This window comes from Bemisia tabaci, chromosome 7 (genome assembly GCF_918797505.1).
Source record: "Bemisia tabaci chromosome 7, PGI_BMITA_v3".
NCBI lineage: Eukaryota > Metazoa > Arthropoda > Insecta > Hemiptera > Aleyrodidae > Bemisia > Bemisia tabaci.
The window spans coordinates 42,411,827-42,433,818 of record NC_092799.1 but is presented as its reverse complement, the minus strand read 5'-3'; the positions used below and the strand labels follow the sequence as shown (position 1 = coordinate 42,433,818).

The following is a 21,992-nucleotide window of genomic DNA, read 5'->3' as shown; positions in this document are numbered from 1 at the left end:
TCTGAAAATACGAAGGAAAAATATACATAGCTATCCTAGAAATAAACATTTTATTGAGGCAAATTTGGAAACTTTCGAATGTTCATACGGCTTTCTTCTTTAGCACCGCAGCATTTATCTGCAATGGGTATTTATTTTTATAGAGCTTTCGTGCCCACCGTTTGCGGAAGACTTTTCGCAAGGTAATTTTCCTCCTCATTGCATGAACAACCCTATGATCTTTGGAGTCTCTGCAAAATTAGCGGTTTTCAGCAGTCAACTTCAGTTTTAAGTTCATCGGGAGACGTCGACATGCGGTAACCCCGTTTTGGTTGATATCCTCCACCCCCGCCCCCCTCTTCATCCCTTATCCTAGCTCCTTCCTTCCCTATCTCGGCGAGCGACAGCTAGAATAACAGAGTAGAAAAGGTCAATTTATCATTCCGGGCGTTGCATGTGAGTTAATTTCATTCTCTTGCAAAATTACTGCCAAGTCGCAATAAACTGTTCGTTGCCAGTTAAAACTCTCATTCCTCCAAACGGACTAGATAAAAGAACTTTTCCTGATATCGAAGGCTATTACTGCCGTGCTAGGGAAGAACGCTGTATGCGCCTTTAGACGTTGCCAAGTTTTGTTCCGTAAAAACCGACTTTACTGAGAGAATTGGGAATATTTTCTCCCAAAATTTTTAGACAATTCGGTACGCAATTTAATTTAAAATATTAGAAAATCTCAAAGGAAAATGTGAGTGAATACCGTCAAAAATACCCGTTTTAGCAAGGGCAATTCGGCAACTCTCGAATGTTCACACGGCGTTCTTCCAAAGCACGGCAGATTAGAGTCACCCCTCTGACCGCTACGCGGTCAAACCCACGACGGGCGCTTATCAACCCCCCCCCCCCCCCCCCCCCCCTTCATAGTAACGCTGGATTACGCAGCATCGCTTCCAAACTATTGGACTTCATGCTCCCCCTTAACATACTTGCCTGCTTATCTCGTCCGAGATCTTGGACAAAAGTTTCTACGATAAGTACACATTGTTTTCGTCTTTACTTCGCCAAAATTGTCTTGTTAAATTTTTGGACTTTATGCTCGTCTGATGTCAGAGAATATCTGCATCTCACAATTTTGGGCGCCATGCTCACTTTGATTTTTGAAAAAAATTATTCCTCATTAAAGTGAGCGTGGAGTCCAAGGTCTCCGACGTAATGAGCAGCCAAGCATTATCCCAAGTAGCATAGTGCAACAAAAATATTGAAATTAAATTGTAATTTTTTACCATAAAATTGCAATATTTTTACATAATTTAGTCGATTTATGCCAATTTTAAACAATCAACAAAGTGAGCTCCATGTGTCAGATAGATAGGCAATATGCAATGCGATGAAAAATTACAACTTATTTAAATTTTATTGCAATAAGTTTCAATAAATAGGGCCCCTTCAAATAGGAGCTAGGCAACATACACAACACTCAAAGGCATTGCAATATTTTTACAACGTATTTTTACAATGTAATTGCTACTTATTACAATCTGTGCTACTTGGGATAAGGGTGAGCATAGAGCCCAATCTCATGGACACAATAAGGAAAAAGAAGTTCCGAATGCGACTGTGTAAGGAAAGAGTAAAAAAAATGGCAATAAAAATGAAAATCTTACCGCAGGTAAAGCAAAAAATGAGATTGCAAAAACACTAAAACACGAGGCTACGATTTTGCCCATCCAGGTTTGAGGCACTGCGTCGCCATAACCAATTGTTGTGACAGTGATCTGGAAATAAGAAATGTATTGAGTGATGACAAAAATAAGATAAAATCGAAAATTAGGACGAATAAATTTAGGAAAGCTGTTGCGCTGAAAATTGATTCTAGCCAATGATGGGGTAACCCTGCGTTTTAATGGGATAATTCAGGATCGATGATTTTGGATACTCTCGTCATGGCGCATGTGATATAAAGTATAGCACATTTATCAACTGGACAGTATATTTTACCATTAAAATATAGTTACAATATATTTTATGACTAATTCTGGCGGAGCTAATGAGTGGCTCTGCGGGAACAGATTCTTTCAATAATCAGCTTACTTTTTCCTTCGTCTTACCGAGTATCCGCTGTTTTACGGATGAAACAACGAATGAATAATCGGAAAAACAAGAGGGAAAGTAAGTTGATCACTCATTCCCGATAAAATGAAAATCAGAGATCTCTCAATATCATCAATCAGAATAAATCGATATACTTAGCTGTCCTGCACATTAAGGGCGTCTGTAACAGCTTTAAATGATTTCATGATGTAGAAATAGAAACTTACCACACCCCACCAAAGAGCATCGGCGTAGCTTGTGAAATCACCAGGCTTGCCATCGGCTCTAACTACATCCTTTTCAGCAAGATAAACGAAATAACTACTAAAAATGAGGCCAAGGAATCCAATGTACAGTGTCGTAATCAATTCCTAAAACATTGCAAAAAAATTCACAGACATTAAAATTGTCTCCTGAAAATTTATCAATCCGGTCAAAATATTTATGAACAAAATAATATTAATACTATCAAACTATGTTAAATAATCGATTCTTGTCGGAGCACCTGGCCCCTCTAAGAATCGATACATCCCCATGGGATTAAATGAGGAAAAACAATGTCGCCTATTTTCTGGATCCGCCAATGAACTCAACCGAGGACACAAGAAGTCCGAGCACTCAGCCCTGTCATTAGTATAGTCAATTCTTTAGTACAAAACGAAGAAGAGGCGTTAGATTTTGGTAGGGCTGTTTATGAAGCTTAATCTCAGAACTTTCACGGGTATCCTAAGCTCTATAAATCTTAGAGATTACCGGGAAAGCCGATTGGATCCCTATGGTTAATATCACGGCAGGATCATCGGACCGTCTCACGAATCACATCCGGGAATTCGGTGAAAAATTCTCAGAATTCATCGGTGTTAACCTCCCCGAAATCCCCCAAAACTGCACTCTCTTTCTTTCTCTCTCCCTCCATCTTGAAAATAGCTTCCCATCGTGTTCTTGAATCCTGCTCCCTTTTATCTCTCTTCCTCTGATCTGACTTCTTTTTCTTTTCTAGCCCTCTTATTTACTTACCCTTCGATTCCATCCTCTTCTTTTTTCATCTCTCTATTACTCTTTTTTAAGAGCTGAAAAATATGTTGCTACCTTACTCTCTCTCAAATTGTGACAAATGTCCCCTTACTGGGGCTTAGTGAGTTTTAGCAGGGCACGTTGGGGTTCATAGGGGATTTGTGCCTTCAGGACCATTGCCACATTGACGGGAGTCTGAGCATTTCTGCCGTGCTAAGGAAAGAACGTCGTATGAACCTACAGACGTTGCCAAATTTCTTTTGATAAAATATAAATGTTCAGGAAAATTGGTGAGCCTTTTTCTTCGAATTTTCTAGAGAATTTTATTGACGACCAAATCTATAGTATCTTAAATTTTAAAATAAAATATTTAAAATTCTCCCCAAAAATAAAAATCTCCAAAAATACATGTATTATCAGGAGAAATTTGGCAACATTCGAGTGTTCATACGGCGTGTTTCCTTAACACGGCAGATTTGTGATCATGGCACGGCACGGAATTCATCTAATTGAGGGTTGTCTTGCTGAGGGTAGGCAACCCTCCTTGGGAACGGTAAGCATGGCTTTGTGCCAAACCCCAGGGCTGCGCAGTGTTAATACAAGATCACTTTCCCTTATTCCTCGTCCTCGCCGCTCCCTTTTGAGCGTATCTGATTCACACGGATGCTCATGTCAGGAATTTCCTCCCGACCATAAGAAAACAGGCATGTCAAGTCCTTAAACCCTTATCACTCACCCTAACAAATCCTTATTGATTCGGAAATTTCCCTTCTGGGAAAAGTTCAAGTTTATAGTTACAACGTTTGATAGTAGTTAAAAGTTCGTCGCGTTTTTGACGAAACTTGAAATGGACTACATTTTGCAATTAAGGACAGCAATTTGTGACTCAGTTTAAAAACAATGTATGCACCATTAGTTTCCCTATGCACATAAGTATCTTTACAGATGAGCCAGAAATTGTAGTTTCACATTGGAAAACGTAGTCCAAATAAAAGCCAAGAGATTATCATTTTCTCCAGGTTTTTTCATACTTTAAAACAAATTCTGATAGGAGCACGGACTATAGAGTTTTGAATGAACTTTGGTTAACGTTCTGAACTTTAATGGACTCTCACATGTTTTATCTTGAAATTTCTGAAACTTTCAGAGGGTCCTCATTTAGACTAACATTTTTTATTGCTTTTTTATCGCAATCGCATAGCTTTTATTTAAGCAATGCCCGATTAAATTATTCAAAAAAATGATAAAAGCTTACGACTACAGTAACAGATGCGCATTCTTCGATGTATTTGCCGGGATACTAATATCACGGATTTTTTAAAAAAAAGTAAATTACGAGCTTTACTCAACTCAAGCATTTGACTTTGCCATTTGACATAATTTGCACGAACTTCATTAGATCCCATAAAGTTAACCGATCAAATAGATTGATTTTGACTCAATTTATGTCGCCAATGGGACACAAAGTTTGAAAAATACTCAATGTCAAGTACATTTAACAATCTCTACGTCCCTACGTTTTGATATAAATTTTATTAAAGTCACTTTATGATTATTATTCGTGTGGTCTCTGTTGTTTTTGTGAGTTCGTAACACAGCTTCAAGTAAAGTTCGATTCAAACTCGTCTGAAAAGTTTTCTCGCGTAAATGGGTCTGCTGCACGCAAGAGGCACAGCCAAATAAATGTCCAGTGGTGGATCCAGCAAATTGGCAACATTGTGTTTCATCCATTTAAACTATGGAAATGTATCGATTCTTGGCGGGGCCAGATGCCCCGACAAGAATCGATTATTTAGCATGGGTTTAAATGGAGGAAATCCGGTGTTGCCAATTTGCTGGTAATGTAAATGTCGATGGTAAAATCTGCAGAAATACGTATCTCGGTTTGCAGCGTTGCAGACTAGTCATACTTCATTTTCTATATGAAAAATACTACTAGAGGTCATTTCTTGAAAACTTCGGTCATATTTCTTCTCCGTGGAGTGGTAAAAAGTTCAAAGCTATGATGTTAGTTTGGTCTCCCTTCTAAAAATAAAATAGAAGCGGAGATTTTGGGACACCGCAACCGATATCAGCATTTTTGCAGTTTCACCGTCGATATACATTTAACGAGTGAACTCGCACAAAAATAACGTTTAGCACGTTAATAAAGTCTGAAATCCATTCCTTAGCGCGTAATTTGCGTAGTTGGTAACAAGTTTTTTCAAGTACCGCGCATTTCCGGACAGTATTTATCCAGTGATAGATCGTTTTCGATAGTGGTTCGATGTATCGTTTGGTTCAAAACAATAGAACATAACCTGAAACAAAACTCTCAGGATTTCAGTCGGAGAAGCTGAAAATGAGAAAATTCCTAACTATTTCACCTTACGATGCCATTTAGCACTCATAAGAATCAAAAATCTATCAGAAAAACCCCGTTTCCTCAGATTACTTGATTGATTTTTGAGGCTATGTCTATGTTTTGAACCAATCGATATCGAGCGCGTTGGCGCCTACAAACCTAACAAGGATACTTCACGCATTGTGCAATGCGTGAAGTATCCCTGTTAGGTTTGTAGGCGCCACTTCACGCTTTGCGCAATGCGTGAAGTATCCCTGTTAGGTTTGTAAGCGCCAAACAATATAATCTCATCACCCGTTTTAGGTATCGAATACGATCTATGACTACACAACGCACTGTCACGTAATGAGATTTGTAGGAATTTTGGTGGAAATTTCTTAAAACTCAAAAATCATCGAATAAAAAATTGTAAATCGGCTGCAGGATCGTTCTCTTAAGCGCAGTAAAAAAAAAAAATCTATTAGAAAAACCCCGTTTCCTCAGATTAATTGATTGACTTTTGAGGCTATGTTTACATGTTGAACCAATCGATATCGATACAATCTCACCTATTTGATGTATCGAAAACGATCTGTCGCCGACCAGGTTGCCCGGACAGAGGAGTAAAAAAAACTAAAAATATTATTAAAATATATGAAAAACTCACTAGTCAGAGGGAAATTTTGTTAAATTTAAAACTTGGTTGGAAAATAACAGACTAGAGTCAAACGCTAAAAATTTTATTAAAATATATTAATATTTATTTCATTTCATTTTTCGTGTTTGACTCTAGTATGGTACTTTTCAACCAAGTTTTACATTTTTTTTAAAAAAAAAAACTAACGTTACGAGTTAACAAACCATTTCGCTAATTTTGTCTATCATATGATTTCAATCGTTTTCAAGCGTTTGATTCCTTGTCTTCCTTTATTATTTTGCAAAAACAAAACCTTTGAATAAATTGAAATCTTACGTAAGGAAAGTTTCTGACAGCTCGCGAAATAGTTTACTAATTTATGCTCGGCCTCTCTGGACAAACCTGACTACCGGCCACCAAGAAAAACTGCCTGCAGGCGAGGTAAAGAGGGTTATGCAAAACGGCCAAAAAGTGACCCCGCGGGGATTGTACAAAACTTTGTGGGATGATTGTATAGGTCATTTTGGGCCTGCATCTGGCTGCTTTTAGGCGAAAACCGCAGGGAAACAGCGTTGCCATTTTTTAAAGTCGTAACCTTCAAACACCCATAACTTTCGCAAAAATGCAGTTACAGAGCTCGTATTTATACCAAAAAATGCGAAAAATTTTGATCTATCGACCAACGCAAAGGAAATTTTTATTTGAGTCCGCTGTTGCCACGTTTTGGCCATTTTTTTAATTTTCATAATGATTAAAAATCACGTTATCGCCTACAAGTGTGTTTGCAGTTGGTGGGGATTGAATAAAAACCTGTCGGAATTATTGTTCGTTCGATTTCGCATCCATTGATATGTTATACTTTTCTGAGAGGCTTAGGGAATCCAAGTTACAGCGATTTAAAAATTCGGCAACACGCCCGACGCCCGATTTTGACGCTCGTTAAGGTACGTTTCGCGACTCCGTGTTGAAGGAGAACGCCTAAATAAAACAAAATTCGAAGAGCCAGTTCATGTTTTACGCTTTTTTGAAACTTTCACGTCATTTTTAGAAATTCAAGTAGCGGCGGTGTTGCCGGTTTTCGATATTGTATCGAGATCAAGATCGATGGATCTAGGTCCCTTTCCAAAACTAATCATCAGACCGCTCGGGTGATTCGGTAGCCTTAAATTTCGATACCTCGTTATTGTCGGACACCAGTGCCGTTGCAAAGAGATAGAAGAAACCATCGATTCGATAAATCGACAATTCCAACTACAGAATAAGGCTGGACGTGATTTAATGAGTGATACATTTTTTTGTGATTGCGGCGGCGGTTTCCTTGAAAACTGGCAACCCCGCCTCTACGCGAATTCCGACGGAAATTAGGCGACGTTGTTAACATCATGTCGCAAATGGTCAGTTTAGGATAAACTATGTAGCTAGACGTGATTAAATGAGTGCTACTTTCAATTGTGATCGCAGCGGTGGTTTTCATTGAAAACCGGCAACACCGCCGCTACTTGAATTTCTAAAAATGACGTGAAAGTTTCAAAAAAGCGTAAAACATGAACTGGCTCTTCGAATTTTGTTTTATCTAGGCGTTCTCCTTCAACACGGAGTCGCGAAACGTACCTTAACGAGCGTCAAAATCGGGCGTCGGGCGTGTTGCCGAATTTTTAAATCGCTGTAACTTGGATTCCCTAAGCCTCTCAGAAAAGTATAACATATCAATGGATGCGAAATCGAACGAACAATAATTCCGACAGGTTTTTATTCAATCCCCACCAACTGCAAACACACTTGTAGGCGATAACGTGATTTTTAATCATTATGAAAATTAAAAAAATGGCCAAAACGTGGCAACAGTGGACTCAAATAAAAATTTCCTTTGCGTTGGTCGATAGAACAAAATTTTCCGCATTTTTTGGTATAAATACGAGCTCTGTAACTGCATTTTTGCGAAAGTTATGGGTGTTTGAAGGTTACGACTTTAAAAAATGGCAACGCTGTTTCCCTGCGGTTTTCGCCTAAAAGCAGCCAGATGCAGGCCCAAAATGACCTATACAATCATCCCACAAAGTTTCGTACAATCCCCGCGGGGTCACTTTTTGGCCGTTTTGCATAACCCTCTTTGAAGATGCGTGTTACAAACTACGATGATTGAGCGTTGAGGAGTGGATTTTCAGACTTTTTCCATATGCTCAATGGGCTACACAGGCATATCGTCCATGTTCCGGGCTCAGAGGCCGAAAGTTCCGGGCGTAGTATCTGGAGCAATCGAAACTACGGTTCCAGCACTCGAAACTTTCGGCCTCTGAGTCCGGAACGGCCGATATGTCTACATAGCCCGTAACTTTTTTTTTCAGTGAGCGAATTTAACCTCAGTAAATGTATTCAGTTGCCTGTATCTCTTGCGTGCATCAGACTTATTTACATTATAAATATACGTAAGAAGAAGGGAAAGATATGAAATAAGGTTCGCCGAACTATTTGCCAAAGAGAAGGAGGATATTAAGATTTCCTTGAGTAAGCCTGTGGACTATCATACTTTTGTCCTTTTACTTCAACTTCTCATTCCTGGCAAAACTGGTAACGGAAATGCATTCGAAAACGAAGCAAGCTTTTGAGTAACCTATCCAGCAACATTGCCCCGTAAGCAGGGCGGTGGAATGCTATCTCAAGCAGATCTACATTATTACCTACAAGGGGTTGATGGGGGGGGGGGGGTTAAGGGGGGCCTAACGACGAGTGCTGATATATCTGCAACAAGTTGCGCGAGAGGGTGGATCGCGAACCAACTCATCGGGATCGCGGGAGGGGGAGGGTACTCCCATTCCCCTTCACCCCGCGGAACTACACTGCCATGCTAAGGAAGAACGCCGTATGAACATTCGAGAGTTGCCAAGTTTCCTTCGATAAAATGTTCATTTCTGAGGAAAGCTAAGAATATTTTCCCTTGAAATTTTCAGGACTTTTTGGTGGAATTGCGAAGAAAGTTATCTGAAAAATAGGAAGGAAAATATTCAAAAGTTTACCAGGAAACTCGTGTTTCATCAAAGAGAATTTGGCAACGCCTGAAGGCTCATACGGCGTTCTTCCTTAGCAGCAGTATAGCTGCGAGGATGCGGCAAGATCAGTTGCGTGCAAAACGCTCAAAATCTAATGACACAATTGCATGCGAAAGAGACATTGCGAAAGAGGGAGGTTTGGAATTGGCCCGGGTGAATTAGCTGTTTTCTACCGTGCAGCGGAAAAATGCCGTGTGAGCATTCGAGCGTCATCAAATTTCCATGGACAAAATATTTATTTTTGAGGAAAGTCATGAACATATTCCTTCCTTATTGGCGGAAATTTTAGGTTAAAATATTGAAAAAGTTTCGTGATAAATTTAAAGCAAAACACGAATAAATTCTCAAGAAAAATTCGGCTCTTGTCCTTAGAAATCTGGCAAGATCCGAATGTTCATATGGCGTTTTCCTCTTGCACATCAGTTTTGACGGAGAGACAGCTTAGTTCAGTCGGTGCCTCTCCACCTCCGGGCGGTTCCAGGGGCATTCGGATTAATTGGACGTATTTCTGCCAAACGGAACTATGAGCCTTAAGACATGAGCCCTGAGACCCATAAGAATATATGCGTAATAAAGCTCACGTCATAATGCACATAGTTCTGTTCGGCAGAAATACGTCCAATTATCTGGAAACGCATTGTAGTCCAGTCATTCTAGCTTTTTACCTCGGACAAATTAGCACAAACTTTTCCTTTGGTATATAGGGTCTCTAGGTACCCAATAAGACAGAAAAAAAAGTTTACCAAAAAATTCCACCGGGAAAGTGGTCAAATCGCAGTTTTTCAAAATGGCGGCTTACGGCGATTTTCAAAGAGGACGCACATACGGATTTCCCTTTATAACTCAAAAATAATGCGTCAAACAAAAAATTGCAACACATCAGTTTGAAAGATCATAAAATTTTGATTAAGAATCATATACGAAACTTAGGCTTTTCTTATTTTGAGCTCGCCCACTCGGGAGAGCTCTTTGCGATCGATTTCTTTTAGCATTGGTAGTGTCCGTGGCGACAAATGGATGGTTCTCGTTGCCGTCGGAGGAACGGCCAAAATCCCATTGATTTCAAGGTCTAAAAGTTGAATTTTCGCGGGTTACAGTTTTCCTCCGTCGAACATTTCCGTTCCCTCATTCAACTGAGGATTAATTGTTCCTCGTTTGCTACACTAGAGAGCAGCACTTTCCAGTGGCCGAGTATATCATAGCATGTTGCTATGGTTTTATAGCAAATTACCTAATTGTATGTTATCATCCTCTTATCTTTTCAATGCAGTTTTTGTGTGCAGTTGTACTTGCAATTGTTATTATTTCTTAAAATAAAAAACATGGTGACCTCGACGTGATTTAATAATTTGTTCAATTAATTTTAAGTTACTAAGACTAAGATTGAGATTTGCGCATAATTAATGGATAATCCTTAAGATTGCCGTTATTGGTACCATAGAAGGTTAATTAACCTCAAAATAATTGCATGCTTGAGAGCTCGGTTGAGACTCGCATTGGGATCCTTTCAGAGTTTGTTTAAACCTCATATTAAGAATGCTTTAGGATTCGTTTGAGCCCCTCGCATTAAGAATGCTTGGGAGTTCGTTTGAGCCTCGCATTAAGAATGCTTGAGAGTTCGTTTGAGCCTCGCATTGAGTTTCTTTAGAGTTCGTTTTAACCTTAAAATACAGATGCATGAAGTGCTCTTTCGAGCTCCGTGCTATTTATAGTGCGCGAGGTGCTCCATTGAGCCACCGCATACATACAAAGGCGTGATGTGCTCCATTGAGCCACTCGCATACAAAGACTTGAAGTGGTCTTTCGAGCTCCACGCTAAAATTCAAGTGAGTTCCTTTTCCGCTCTTAGTGTATACCATAAGTATTGTGTAAGAATTATGGCAGAAACGTTCCTCCGAACCGTGCTCAATTATAGTTTCTTTGAACTCTGTGCCGATAAAAATTCAGAATTTCAGACTGCCAGCTTAACAAAGTATAACCTTAATTCAAGTTGGCGACTTGATTTAAAAAAAAAAAAAATTAAAATTAAATCATATGGTTTCATTACATTGTTGACAAGTTAAGAAAAAGCTTATCAACGATGAAAGCCAGAAACAAAAATGCGATGGCAAAAATAGCCATTGCAACATTTGCCGCAAAATCACATTCATAAAAGATAATTCCATTTCTCTCTCTTTATTTCTCTTTATTTATTGAAATGTGAAAAATTTGACTTATGAAATTACGTCATAACATTTTGCATCGGCATGTAACCTCTGATAATTGGGTAAAGATTCATTTAATACGTATACAATTTTAGAAAAAAGCATTAATAGTTGTTAATAGTTTCCCAAAGGCGAGCTCTCCAACACAGTAGTGTTGGAACCAGCAGCTTGTTTTTCTTTCCGAATTTGAATATCTAAAAACAACAACCGGCAAAATTTGCTGAAAATTCACGATTTTTCGCGTTCTTGACCAATTTTAGGTCAAAATAATTAATTTAAGGTTAAAAACAACGGCACCACTGAAAAGTACGCTAAATTTTACATAAGTATACCCATTCATTTTACCTTTTCATCTTATATGACCTCATTGTGAGACGAATCATTCAAAAGTATGAAGTCAATATTTAACAACAAATTCAGTTGTTTTTTTCCGTTTCCAGCGCTTTCGATGAATTATTTTTCGACAAAAGTATAACTTATATATACTTTTTAGAAAGGTGATAAAATTTTTAAGACGAATAACACACTGTTTTTCCTTTAAATTTTACAACATGTACCTGAAAAGCGTATTTAAGGGAATTACGCTGAAAACTGATTTCTCTAGAAATTTCAGAATTTCAACAATTTTCGACTTCTTCACAGCTAAAAACTGAGAATACGATTCAACGATGGTAATAATCGTTTAGTGCATAAAATTTCTCAAAAATTGCATACCTAAAATTACTGTTTCGAATTTTTTAAAGAGGGTTAGATATGACGTTAAAGTTGTCTATTGGAAAACCCAGCTGCTCGGTTACGAACATTTTTCTTAACATATACCCAAAATTTTCAAGTTTAGTAATTTTTGTTTGAAGTAAACTTTATGGTACCAATGTAATAGCATATGAAAGAGAAAAAAATGTCAATGAATAAATTTTTGAAGGTATTTAAGTGTACTTAGAAGCCAATTTTTGAGATGGTAAAAATTTACAAATTATTCAATAACAAGGCTTTGTCTCAGGTTTTTGTGGTTTTTCATGGCTGCAAACAATTTTATTCATCAAACCATGGTAATCAGCGAAAAGCTGGTAAAATTTTATGTAAGAAATGTACCTTTGTTTGTATTTTTGGCGTCTCTCGAGAAAATGCTGAGGCAATGTTGAAAAAAATTGCAATTTACCCGAAAAAAATTTTCCCGCTGTTTTTCTTATTTTTCACGTGTTAAAAGGAATTTAAGAAAGAAAACAAGGTGCGAGATGAAAAGTTCATGAAATTTCCTATAACATAGGACAATTGAAAGTTGCCGTAAAACCTTTTTGAGGGGTCTTATCACTGAATTTCGGTTTAAAAAAAGTTTTTAAAAAAATGATGAAATGTAATTTTTTAGTTATTTTTGAGATTTTACCGCTTTAAAATGAGCTTTAAAGTTAAAATAAATGATGTAACTGAAAAGTACGTTAAATTTTGGTCTAGAATAGTGTGTTTAACATCCTTTTAAGTAATTATATTTGCCGGTAGGATAATTTCTTCTGGGATCAAAAATGACATTTTTCTGAAAAAAGACCGTTTTTAGCTCGATTTTCCTAATTTTTAAGCCTTTTAAAAGTGTTTGATCAAAAAACCACTGTGATCACGTAAAAGTACATAAAATTTACAATAAGAGAGGGTACCTTGTTCCAAAAATTTCCATCATTTTTGGGTTTGACACGGCTTTATTTAAAATTGTAAAAAATGGCAATATTTACAGAAAATTGAGTTTCTATGCAAAACACCATCCCTGAAAAGGTCATATCAATACAGCAAATATTCCATCAATCGTGAGAAGTTATTTAAATCATTTCTGGAGAGCAAAAATGAATTAACGTATTATAAAATAAATAATAGGAGGGGAAACTGACCCACCTCTTCCTCCCTGCTTTCTACAAAGAGCGCTAATGGATATATGACCGCCAGTACGGAACTAACGGATACTTCACGCATACAAAGTGAAGACAATTTTCATCGTATTTATGCATACTCTCACATAAAAATATACGAATAGGACAGAGCTTGGCGAAATCGGCACATTCAAGGATTTTTAAAAACATTGCGGAATGGGACATCTCACATATGAGGGAAGTTATTACGATGCGAGCACAGCCGCCGCGCCGCGAAGCGCTTTACGTGAGGGATTGGGCTGTGTAATGGCGGCAGCTCGGGGAGCGGGTGTTTTTGCGTCGGAGGAATTAATAGTAAAACTAATAATTATTATGATAAAATCAATACACCATTGAAGGTTTGGAACTTTTGGGCGGCCAACTGTAGCGTAAGCGCGAACAAGGATTATAACGAAAGTACAGATGTCAGTGGGGGGCGGGGTTGTCAACAGGAAAGAGGGATATGCACCTATGCTTTACGTGACGCACCGCAGGCTCGTGTGAAATGAGGGTATCTAATTGTAAGTAAATAAGAAGGAAAATAATAAAAACATTAAAATTTTACTGCCCTTGGCATCTTGTCAGCCGATTATGCGACATTTCGCACATTATTTAATATTATTTAGTTTTCAATAGACCGAGTAAAAAATTAGCAGAGCTTTTATTTCATTACTCGGCTTTGTATTTCTTAATCTTTGTCAGTCAAATATTCGACGATACTAAAACAATTGCATTTTAACACTTATACTCTCAATTAAACAGCTTGGAGGACGAGGCGCATAAGTGCTATTTCGAGAAAAACATGTTTAAAGTTGCTAACTATTATACACAGCCTTACGGCAGGAAGAGAGTTCAAACTCACATCTTGATGCTTAAGCATTGGATGCTTCCGGTGAATTTTTCACAACTTTATTTCAAACCTAGAATTAGTTGGAACCACTAAAATGTGTCATATTTTTCGAAACCTGCACTTGGGCGCCTTGTCCTCTGAGCCCCTCAATTACTTTTTTACCCTGTCTTATTACCTTATATTATAAATTTTTAAACCGAAACTGACAAACTTTGGTCAAAATACTAGGTAATATTCAATGTCATGAAAATTAGCCGATAAACAGATATTTTAAAAATTAAGGCCGCCATCTTTTTTCCACCATCTTGGATTTGATTCAGACTGAAAGTAACGTCAAATTCGAATTTACCAGATCAAAATACCAGGATACACCGAGTTTCATGAAAATCTGCCGATAAATGGGTAGTTTTCAAATTGTACCCGCCATCTTTAATTTTAAAAAATTATAGCCACCACCTTCTTACCACCATCTTTGATTTTAATTCTGGTTAAATTCGACATCAAATTCAAATTCTCTAGGGCTAAATACAGGGTTATACTAAGTTTCATGCAAATCAGTCGATAAACAGGTATCTAACAAATTATTGCCGCCATCGTTTTTCCGCCATCTTGAATTTGTCAAATTCGAATTTCCTAGATCGACATACCGGGGTACACCAAATTTCATGAAAATCTGCCGACAAATAGGTGTTTTGCCGTTTTTTTCTTAGAATCTTTAGCTGCGATAGTTCAAACAGGGAACGGATAAGATATGCCCCCCCCCCCCCCCCGGTCGACCATCCTTGCTCTAAGGTGCTTCTCCCTTTACTATGTACCATGACTATTAAATTAATAACACAATTTATTTCAAAAATAGTCGAATATACGTGAAAAAGGGTCACATTAATCGAAATTCAAGCCAAAATTTACAAAAAGTAAAAAATGTCGAATTTGACACAATTCCATAAAGGCCCTATAAAGGTCTTATACCTTCAGTAAAATTTTGATGTAATATGTGTTTTGAAAAGAAAATTTCACGTTCTTTCCATTGGTGCCAACAGTTTTGAGAGAAAAAATTCTGCCAAAACTGTATCTTAAAAGTTACAAACCAAACTTGAAATTTCAAGAAAATTCTAGCCTTTTTTTTCGGTGTCTGACCTCGTAGCTCGGCACCAACAAGTCAAAATTAAAAAAACTTATACATGTTTGTAAGCAGAATTTTATACTCTAAAAAAATGACAAGAATGATTTTTTTCACTGGATGCACTAGAATCACGCAAAATTGGGGAAACGCTGACGAAGTCAACAATCAATTTACACGTAATTTCAGTCGGCCGCCATTTTGTTATAAGCAATTTTGACTGTGTTCCCGAGGGGGGCTAATGGTAAACTTTTTTTGGGGGGCTCCAGACATGTTTTGGAGCGCTTTAAAGCACACGAGAAGTTTGTGCTAATTTGTCCAAGGTTAGGCCCTTTTTTTGGCTAGAATGACTGGACTATTGTACTATGCTCAGGAAAACGTCTCATGAACCATCGGGCGGTACCAAACCTTTTATAACACAATACGAATTTTCTGGGAAACAGGGAGTCATTTTTCTTGAATTTTTCAAATAATTTTACTCGTGTTTATTTTATCGATTTGTCTAAAGGGTAAATTATTCATGTCTTTTCTCACGAAAAAATAGTTTGCCGGGAGGAATAAGGCATAAATCGAATGCTTTTTTCTCTATATACCCTTGTCAAGCACGGAAAAAAAATGAAATTGCTGATTTAAACAATTATGTAGTTTAAAAAAGTGTCCGACATGTCGCAATTTAGATTTTACAATAACAAAATGCTAATTTAACCACCACCGAGATATTTTAAAATGTTCATTTGAAACATGTCGGACATATTTTTCAACAATTTAAATGTTAAATTGGCAATCCATCTTTTCCAGTGCAGCAGTATTCTCCCAGACCCAGTAAGAACCACGGACCTACGTTGGGATTCCATTGCATTTACGCGGTTCTTCTTTTGCACCGCAGGAAGTCGACTGTTGAATCTTTATCGAATGACCTTGATCGATAAAAAGCAACGCTGAGATGGGGACTTGTCGATTATCGATCATCAATCTGTTAACGAGTTCTTCTCGTTCGCGCCTGAAAGTTATGCTCCAAGTTTTGCGCTCGCGCATATTGATACGGCATCGTCAGTGCTCTCTTTTTGTTTGGAAACTCCAAGTTCAATGATTCGTGATAAACCCCGTTTTATTTTTCCAATAAACGGAAGGCAGCGCATTGTTCTTATTATTTTTCAGAGAAAGCGTCAAAGAATTTTCCATTCTTAATTACCGAAACGTGAACTAGTAGAAATAGACAAAAAACTTCAGCATACGTATCTTTTCAACCTCCAGTCACGATTCTTTTGTGAAATTAGGAATAGAATGTCCGCGCCTGGATTGCTGAGTCGTTATCAAATGAACTTGATAAATAGGAAGCATTGCGGAGAAAAGGTTTTACCGATTGATAGCAATTATTTTATATATTTATTATAAATCGACCTACTGCACGCAAAATTAATGTGGACGAGAGAATTGCTCCAAAATCAAGGATTGCTTTTCATATCCGGCATGATCGCTGATCAAAAGCAGCCACATACCGAAGATTTCTTTCTAAACTCTTTTTCATGGCCGGATTTACCTACTTGCCGCCCATGGGCTGCCTGTATTTTGCCGCCCTCTTCTCATTCATTTTGAACTATCAATAAAAACCATCAAGTGAACGTGCCGGAGGGAAAAGGGTGTATAAGACGCGTTCACTTGTGTTGGACACATTTTTTGCGTAAGCCCTGTCAACACTACTAGCAAAAGTTCACGGAACTTCGCGCAAAAGTTCAGTTCCGTAAACCTATCTCTGTGGGGACAAGGCCTTTCATTTGTAAGAAATGAACTAAAAAATTAAGAAAGAACAAACATAAATGAGGTTTAATAATGTTAACTTCCGCCGCCGTGCCGCGCTGACCACACTGTGTTTGGCGCAATGCGTGAAGTATTCATGTAGTCTTGTAGGCACTGTGCGTTTCACGCCGCGCCGACCGCTGTCGACCGTACTGTGTTTGACGCAATGCGTGAAGTATTCATGCAGTCTCGTAGGCGCTAATATGTGTTACATGCCGACCACCGCGTCGAAGGCTTCTCCTTTTCATCTCAAGTCCTCGTCATCATTTCTCTTTGCGCCGCTCCGCTCCAGGCCAAATTAAGTGTTTGGTTTCTCTCTTTACCCAACCAATAAAAGGTGCGCAGTCTTTTGTATCACCAAAATACGACAAAATTAGAAATTAATGAACTCTCAGGAAATGAGAGATTTTGTCACTTTTTCTTGTTTGTAATTTTTTTCTGAATCCGATTTTTTTGTATCTGCATTTAAAAAAATTGCAAACTTTGCCGCCCCCTAATTTTGCAGCCATGGGCAGCGGCCCATGTGGCCACCCTCTTAATCCGGCCCTGCTCTTTTTGAATTTTAAGTTATTTTTTAATTTTTCGAACTTCGACCATTCTTTTCACATTTTAAAATACCTACCTGGGAGCTTACTATTTAAAATTTCCCACTTTCAGTTCTGTTTTAATCCTTGAAAAGACAAGGTTCATCGAGAGACAAGCAAAGTTATGTTTGGTGTTTCAGAGAAACACCAGACATAAGAATACGGGCACTTCATCTTTCATCCAATTTGGATCGGTTTATGTAAGGAGTCCGCTTCGATAAGCGGACGTGAGTCGGACGCGTTCATGTAACGCTCCCGACGAATCGCCGTCCAGTTTCGTTCTGCGTACCCGTATCGACCTGAAACTTGTGTTGTGTATTCCATCTACCCTGCCGAAGGTGCTATGCTAATCGCTTCGCGAAAGGTGCTGCCTTTCTCGAGTTTTTCGTATTTTTACGGACTCAACATCACGGTTTTTTCCGTTTTAAACCATGCGGTGTGGCGCGGTGTTATCAGCTAGTTGCGTAGGTGTGCTCCTTATCATTGTCATCTCTCCGTCGTCCGATTTGCGGTCGGGTCGTTAGCGCGACCACCTCTCCCCTCCTCAGATCGGTGTATTCTAGTTCCATAGGTTCCATAAACTGTGCCCAAACAGTTCTTTAAAATTCACCACGCCCACACAGAAATACTCACCGGAGGACCCTATCAAGAAGACCAATGGTTACATCCCAGTTGAGCAACTACCCATCACCTCCAGTCGCAGCCCTGGGCCTGGCGGTCAAAGTGTGAACACATCCAAAACGAATGTAGATGTAAGATTTCATTTAGGGTATCTGTTTATTTAGCCACGGCCCCTTTAGCTACGTGACGACAATTTTTGCAAATTGCCACAAACTCTAGGTGCTGTGTGGCTAAATGAAACAAGAAAAATTAGTGTGGCAAAATACAACAAAAATTGTTGCAGTTAGCCACAGTCTTTGGAATGGCCTACCAAATTCAGCGAAAAAAATTGTTATTTATCTTCCCATTTTTATTTTACTGCAGTGTAAGTGATTTTATTGAAGATCTGGAATAGATTAAAAAATATAAACAACCATTCGTATTGAAACCAATTTTTATTTTAATAATTTTACCATCCCCCACTAGTGACCAATGCAATACAGATTCTACTTTACGCTGAAATACATGAAAATCTACTAATAGGAATGTATCCGGAGGGATCTTCCTGAGGTTCCTTATGATTGATTCTTGTAGATTAACTAAAAATAATAAGATCTGTCCAAACCGCAACATTCTACATTTAATATTAACCGAGATATCGCCCTTTGAAAAGTCAAGTTTTTGACGTCATCCTCCACGGCAGTGACACCCTTTCTTCCTCTTTTGTTCGATCAGTGATGCAGAGGGTGCAACGCGAAACTCCAGCTACGTTAAACATACCTAAACAAACTGAGATGAACTGACTGACCCCCTAATTTCTTCGCGGCGAGTGCGTTATCTCCTGATAAGATCTTTTAAGGTGATTCGATGGATGCCATATTTTGTGTCAGAACGGCATGCGATATATCGCATCAATTGTTTCCATTTTTCAGCTACTCGTCATTTTTCTCCAATTTTGAAATCGCAATTCTGTTGTCAGGAGTCTAAAGCATTCACTCACCAATTTTAACAAAGAAATTCACCGTAATGAAGGCGTGGTTTTTTCAGAGAGAAAATATCGCATTCGAGTGCAGTTTCGATATTAGTATCGAATGCGATGTTTTCTCTCTGAAAAAAAACACGCCTTTATTACGTTGAATTTCTTTGTCAAAATTGGTAGGTGAATTCTTTAGTCTCGTGACAACAGAATTGCGATTTCAAAATTGGAGAAAAATGACGAGTAGCTGAAAAAATGGAACCAATTGATGCGATATATCGCATGCCGTTCTGACACAAAATATGGCGCCCATCGAATCACCTTAAGTGCGAATTCGTCTGTTTTTTTATTTTGTTAACATTTAGCGCCGTTTCAGTTTCGCGTTGTACCCTCTGCATCACTGATCGAACGGAAGAGGAAGAAACCAAGGGTGTAACTGTCGCGGTGGATGACGTCAAAAACCTGACTTTTCAAAGGGCGATATCTCGGTTAATATTGAACGTAGAAAGTTGCGGTTCAGACAAATCTTAATATTTTTCGCCAATCTACAAGAAACAAGCATCAAAACACGATTCTGTGACCAGCGCAACTGACCCATTGCCGTGGGTGAAGGATTTACGGCGGAAGCGTAGTGCATCGTCGCACCGACCGACCGCGCCGCTTAGCGTGAAGGTTCCAGTGACGCTGCATTACCGTATTTGAGCTGGGTACGGGGCTTTTATCAATTACACCATTCTTCTATCTGATTGAACTTATCAGATGAAAGAGATACGCTGCGGTAAGTAATTCAGAATAATGGACCGCTAGACAAGGTTTGACCTGGAAATGAACGTCACTTGTCTTCTTTTCAGAATTTTACGTAAAAACTACTCACACAACGGGAAGTTCAGAGATCAACTTTTGAATGAAATATTAGCATATTGTTGACCAAAGAGCGAAGCCATGTGCCTCCTTTCGCGATGTTCCGGAGTATACTTTATTTTGTTTTATGAAAGCTACTTAACATAATTTGTTTCAAAGCGAACGAGGAGAACTTGCCTACATTTTCTCAGAAAAAATATTTCATCGGAAGAAACGAGGCAACGTCGGAATGCTCATACGGCGATGTCGAAACTCAGCCATTTAAGCCCCATTATTCGATTATCATTATTTTATCGCCGCGATTATTCGAACTCCGAGCTCGAATGATCACGCCAAATACACCGCGGCCGTATATTGGCGCCTGCAAGGCTGTAGGAATACTTCACGCGTTGCGCAAACCAGTGCGGTCGACATGAAGCGCATATCAGCGCCTACAAGACTGCATGAATACTCCTCGTATTGCTCCAAAAGCAGTGCAGTCGGTCAGTTGGCTTACAAGATTGGAGGAATACTTCATGGATTGCGGGCACAGCACAGTGCGCGCTTTAAGCACAAACTAACTAATGGCAACCTAGAAGAGACCGTGTAGTTAGTCTTTCAATTTCTCCTTTAGTCTAAACGAACCACCTGTTTCAACCAATAAGATCGTTCCATACTCCCCATGCCGTCTTCGTCTATTTCTTTGTCTATCAATTTCAATTATCAGCCCAGGATGGCATGAAAATTAAGAAAAAAATGAAAGATTGGAAAATTCAGTGAAATATCTCATGAAATTTCACGAGGCTGTCAAATATTTCATATTTTTCAGGGGTTAGAGTATGCAACCCGCACTCAAACACACAAAAATAGAAGAAAGTCACAATTTTTACGCGTTTTATATTTTACGCGTCTACTAAAATGCAACTTACTTGACGATGAATGAAAACAACTGATCCGAGCAGTCTCCAAGTGCCGCCTTGACGATCGACGTGAAGCATACGAAGAATTTGTAAAAATCGGATACCACGGATGGCCGACGTGGCGAACACCTGACCGTTTGAACCGACCGTCAAAACCACTATGGAAGCGGCTACAACGATTAGATCTGTGAACAAAAAGAAATGCACTCTTTTAAGAAATATTCAACTACCGCATGGAAAAAAGATGCTAGAGTTAATGTATATGAGAAATTTGCTAGTATAGTTTGGGGGAAAAAGTTGGGTTACCCATAGGTATTTGATCCTCGTTCTCTGGGGATATGCTTATTATCATGTTTATGATCTCCATAATTTGTGATGCAGTCAAACAAAAGTATTCTCAAGGTGGAAAAAGAAAAAATGAGTCAACTATACCGCAGCTCAGAATTGTTAATTATGCATAATTGGGCGGGAGGAGTAGCCCAAAATTTTATATATTGAACCTTTGGGATCAATTTAAAGTTTGAGGATTCAAACGAGGTTTTCGTGAAAAACTCTGTTTTAGTTTTTCAAGACTGTGACAGAGACAATCCACTCTGAAGGCATATAATATCATTAATAATGCAACAAACTATGGTTAGGAATTTTTATCCAGCGTTTTGAAAGTATGAAAAAGTGTACAGCTTTGAAAACTACAAACCGACATTTTTGTTCTAAAAAAGTTTCATTTATGCACTGCAAGGCAAGAAAATAATTCGATCATGTGAGCAAATTTTCCCGTGTGAGCCGTCTGATTTCATTAATTGAGATCAGATTTTCCGATTGAACCTAAATGGAAAAATTTTCCGTCGTGTTACATAAATCGAACGTTTAGAACTTTCAAAATGTTTCAAACGTTAGATCGAACTACTCGTGCAAGTCAAAATTTTTCTTTGGAATACCAAATAGGTCGCGCGTTCGGCTCATGTAATTGATTTTTTTCAGTACATATCCTGAGGTTGGTTAGTTGGTAAATGGTTTATTTGGATGTGCCTTGACAAAAAAGTATTTAAAAAATTAAAAAAGAGAAATATATACTGTAAAAGAGCCCTTGCACTGCACAGGAGTATATGTGAGACTTT

The 21,992-nt window shown here is 38.4% G+C and overlaps 1 protein-coding gene across 4 annotated transcripts in view; it reads right to left on the bottom strand.

Annotated features, from left to right (window-relative positions):
* The window catches only part of KCNQ (KCNQ potassium channel), a 232,919-nt gene that overhangs the window by 16,002 nt on the left and 194,925 nt on the right, over window positions 1–21,992 (bottom strand). For all 4 annotated transcript variants that reach the window (XM_072302603.1, XM_019045401.2, XM_072302601.1 and 1 more), the window contains 3 exons: window positions 20,884–21,059; window positions 2,295–2,438; window positions 1,641–1,751 (listed from right to left, as the gene is read on the bottom strand). In XM_072302603.1, the coding sequence (XP_072158704.1) occupies window positions 1,641–1,751; window positions 2,295–2,438; window positions 20,884–21,059 (431 nt within the window). The remainder of the gene's footprint in view (window positions 1–1,640; window positions 1,752–2,294; window positions 2,439–20,883; window positions 21,060–21,992) is intronic.